Raw genomic sequence first — 3,711 nt, 5'->3', positions numbered from 1 at the left:
TGTGCCGACCGTTCACGAGCCCTTTTGATAAAGAATTTCATAATACAAACATGTACAGAACTAAATATAGTACATGAAGCTGATGTATGCTAATTTTTATTTTTTAATTTGTCTGGAACTTCTACATAATCAGAGAATATCAAATAAATAACATATCTGGCATGCTTTGTTAAGACTTGCTTTAGAGTTGAAGCACTTTTTTTTTTAATCCACCCATCCCCTCCCATGGCCCATCTTCCCCCCATGGTAGAAGCCCCAAAGCCCACCAGTGCACCAAGGGCCCCCAGGCCATGGCCAGGCGCATGTGCCGGCCCAAGACCCAGACAAGATACCCGCCAAGACCCGAGACCCCCGGGTCAAGCCGGGACCCCAGCCCGGGAGCAACACTCCGCCAGAACCCCGAACCCGCACCCACCTCAAACCCACCCAGGAGCAGCCAGGCCACCAGGCCAGTAACCTGCACCCGCAGGTACAGACCACCCAGAAGCCTGCATGCAGCCAGCAAAGGTCAATACCCAGAAACACCAAAGCCACCTCCCCAGTTGAACGCCATTGCCCCGGGCCCAAAACCCCCCCATGCCCCCAGCCCCGATACCCCCCACATAAACAATGATGCCCCACAGGACGAAATCAAAGGGGTTTACCCACCTCCACTACGGGTTGGAGTCAATCAAAGAAGCGTTGGAGCACTTTTCTAACTGTGAACTCACTTCTTGAGGATGTCTTGTTTCTTCTGCTCCTCAGATGTCGGCAGACCCATAGATTTCTGTCTCTGGTCATACATCATCTTCTCAACCATCCCACGAGTCTCTCCGTCCAGGTCAGACAGCTGCTCGGCAGAAAACAGGACGTGAAATAATGGTAAATGGACTGTACTTATATAGTGCCTTTCTATCTTATCGAGACACTCAAAGCACTTTACACTACAATCTGTGCCCTCATTTACCCATACATACAACACTCTACTAGATCTCTATAAAGCTAATTGAACAAATCATTCTAAAGAGACTAATAAGTGCTTTACATCACATTCATACACCGATGGGACACACATCGGAGGCATCGAGGGGTTCAGTGTCTTGCCCTGAGACACTTCGGAATGTGACTGCTTGTGCATTCAAATCCCCAACTTTTGCATTGGACGGCGACTGCTCTAACCACTCAGCCACAGCTGCCCCAGAATAAAAATAAAAATAATCAGAAACATGTTGGTGAGGTTTTCAGCAATGAATTGTAAAAGAGCTATATTTCCTACCTTTGAGTTCTCAGGGCAGATCTTTTTGGTGTTAAGTTCAGGATCTGTGGTAACAATCCTGCTCCACCACTCCATTTTATTGATCTGAAACCAAACAACACCATGTGACTCGATTGCACCAACCCTGAAGAGCTGAGAACCTGTTTCTGGACAACTCCCCATGAGATCACCTTCTCCAGGTGGACTGCGACCACCTTCCCATCGTCGATGAGCCAGGAGCTCTCCTCCACCTTCACCTCGTTGTAGAGTTGACCGTCGATGACAGGGGGGTGACCCTTCAGGCCCACCTTGATGGAGCGCCGCTGGATGTCCACCACAACATCTCTCCCCTTGATGCGGAACTTCACATCGAAAGGCAGGATGAGCTGTGGGACCACAAGAAAAGTCTTCATGTACGAAGCTACTACTTGTTGTCAAGGTCCCCCGCCGCTGAGGGATCAGTGAATGTTTGTAATTTTGGAGACAAGTGTTTTTCCAGACTGGAATTGAACAGGGAATGCAAGTAAACCTTAATGTCTTTAGTGCAAGATACAGTGGGGAGAACAAGTATTTGATAGACTCAAAGTTTGTTTTCTCAGTCATCCAGGTATATAACAACAAAAAAGGTTGAATCATGTCATCTGGACTTCGTTTTTTTTGTTAAAAAGAAACGTTTCGCCCCTCATCCAAGAGGCTTCGTCGGTCTGAGGCCTAGCCATCTGGTATTACCCAGAAGCCACCCTGACTCTTGTGTTTCAAGCCTGCCTCAGATACCCCTGAAGTCTGGCCTTTTCACTAATGGTTTCAAAAACACAAAGTTTGTTTTCTCAGTCATCCAGGTATATAACAACAAAAAAAGGTTGAATCATGTCATCTGGACTTCGTTTTTTTTTGTTAAAAAGAAACGTTTCGCCCCTCATCCAAGAGGCTTTGTCAGTCTGAGGCCTAGCCATCTGGTATTGCCCAGAAGCCACCCTGACTCTTGTGTTTCAAGCCTGCCTCAGATACCCCTGAAGTCTGGCCTTTTCACTAATGGTTTCAAAAACACAAAGTTTGTTTTCTCAGTCATCCAGGTATATAACAACAAAAAAGGTTGAATCATGTCATCTGGACAAGATGGATTTACTTGGTCTGAGAGCGGGCGCCTCAGAAGAGATGAAGAATTGTGCAGTGCTTTGCCTCACGGAAACGTGGATTACAAGCGAAACGCCGGACACAGTCTTCCACCTGGATGACAGACTTTTTTTTCGAGCGGACCGCTGCAGCGAGCTAACGGGGAAATCACGGGGAGGCGGAGTGCGCATTTACGTGAGTAAAATTTGGTACACGAACTGTACTGTTGTAAATAGCTCATGCTCGAAGACTTTGGAGCAAATAACAGTGAAATGTCGGCCACATTATCTATCCCGCGAGTTCACGGTGACAATCATCTCTGTCGTTTACATTCCTCCGGACGCTAATGCTAATGAATCACTACAGGAGCTACATGATATCATCAGCTCGCTGCAGAACAAACACCCCGAGGCTCTTTACGTGGTAGCCGGAGACTTTAACCACGTGAATCTAAAGGACTGTCTCCCGAGCTTTAATCAACATGTGATAATTCCGACACGTGGAGACAAGACGCTGGACCATGTTTACACGAACGTAAAAGATGCATACAAAGCCGAACCCCGCCCCAACCTAGGACTGTCAGACCACATCTCAATCTTCCTGGCTCCTGCTTACATACCCCCGCTGAGACGCTTCAGACCGGTACAAAAGAAAGTTAAATGCTGGATCCAGGACAGTGGCCCCATACTGAGAGATTGTTTTGACCGAACAGACTGGCAGGTTTTCAGAGAAGCTGCTGAAAATGGAGGTTTGCTTGATCTTGACCAATACACATCCCAGTTCTGGGTTACATTAGTACATGTACTGACACCGTCTCCACTATCAGAAATGTTAAAGGCTACCCAAACAGAAAACCTTGGCTGAATGCAGAGCTGCGTACCCTGCTGGAAGCCAGGAACACTGCCTTCAGGTCTGGAAATTCAGAGGAGCTGAGTAGGACAAGAAAAGAGCTGGTTGCTGGTATTAAGAGGGCCAAGGCCACATATGCAAAGAAGATCGAGGGGCAATTCATCTCACAAGACCCTCGGAGCATGTGGAGGGGCATTAAGTGCAAAACAGATTATAAATGAAGGAGCGAACAATGTCCCAAAGACCCATCTCTGCCTGATGCCCTCAACAAGTTCTATGCACGCTTTGAAGACCCGAACAGACCACCCAGCACCAGACTCACCTCACTACCGGATGAAGAGCATCTCAGCATGACCTCAGCAGAAGTAAGGAGTACTTTCAGGAGGATTAATCCGCACAAGGCAACTGGCCCAGACAACATCCCCGGAAAAGTGTTGAAGGAATGTGCTGATCAGCTCTGTGAGGTGCTGGCAGACATCTTTAACACCTCACTTACCCTGGAGACAGTTCCCACC

General features: G+C 47.6%; 1 protein-coding gene across 1 annotated transcript; it reads right to left on the bottom strand.

The window, feature by feature from the left end:
* Positions 1–706: 706 nt before the first annotated feature.
* On the bottom strand, positions 707–1,647 carry LOC119426023 (nuclear migration protein nudC-like). Its single transcript, XM_037693585.1, has 3 exons — positions 1,426–1,647; positions 1,256–1,339; positions 707–829 (listed from the first exon to the last, which is right to left on the bottom strand). Exons 1-3 carry the CDS (start codon positions 1,645–1,647, stop codon positions 707–709), a joined length of 429 nt encoding a protein of 142 aa, XP_037549513.1.
* Between the last annotated feature and the right edge of the window lie 2,064 nt (positions 1,648–3,711).

The sequence above is a fragment of the Nematolebias whitei genome, chromosome 19, assembly GCF_014905685.2.
Source record: "Nematolebias whitei isolate Nwh7 chromosome 19, NemWhi1, whole genome shotgun sequence".
Lineage (NCBI taxonomy): Eukaryota > Metazoa > Chordata > Actinopteri > Cyprinodontiformes > Rivulidae > Nematolebias > Nematolebias whitei.
This window is presented reverse-complemented; position numbering and strand designations above follow the sequence as displayed.

Excerpts from the sequence above, each read along its gene's own strand:
- LOC119426023 (XM_037693585.1), bottom strand. The coding sequence starts at position 1,647 with ATGAAGACTTTTCTTGTGGTCCCACAGCTCATCCTGCCTTTCGATGTG. Across the intron at positions 1,340-1,425 it reads TCGCAGTCCACCTGGAGAAG|ATCAATAAAATGGAGTGGTG; the intron begins GTGATCTCATGG and ends GTTTGGTTTCAG. Across the intron at positions 830-1,255 it reads TCTGCCCTGAGAACTCAAAG|CTGTCTGACCTGGACGGAGA; the intron begins GTAGGAAATATA and ends TCTGCCGAGCAG.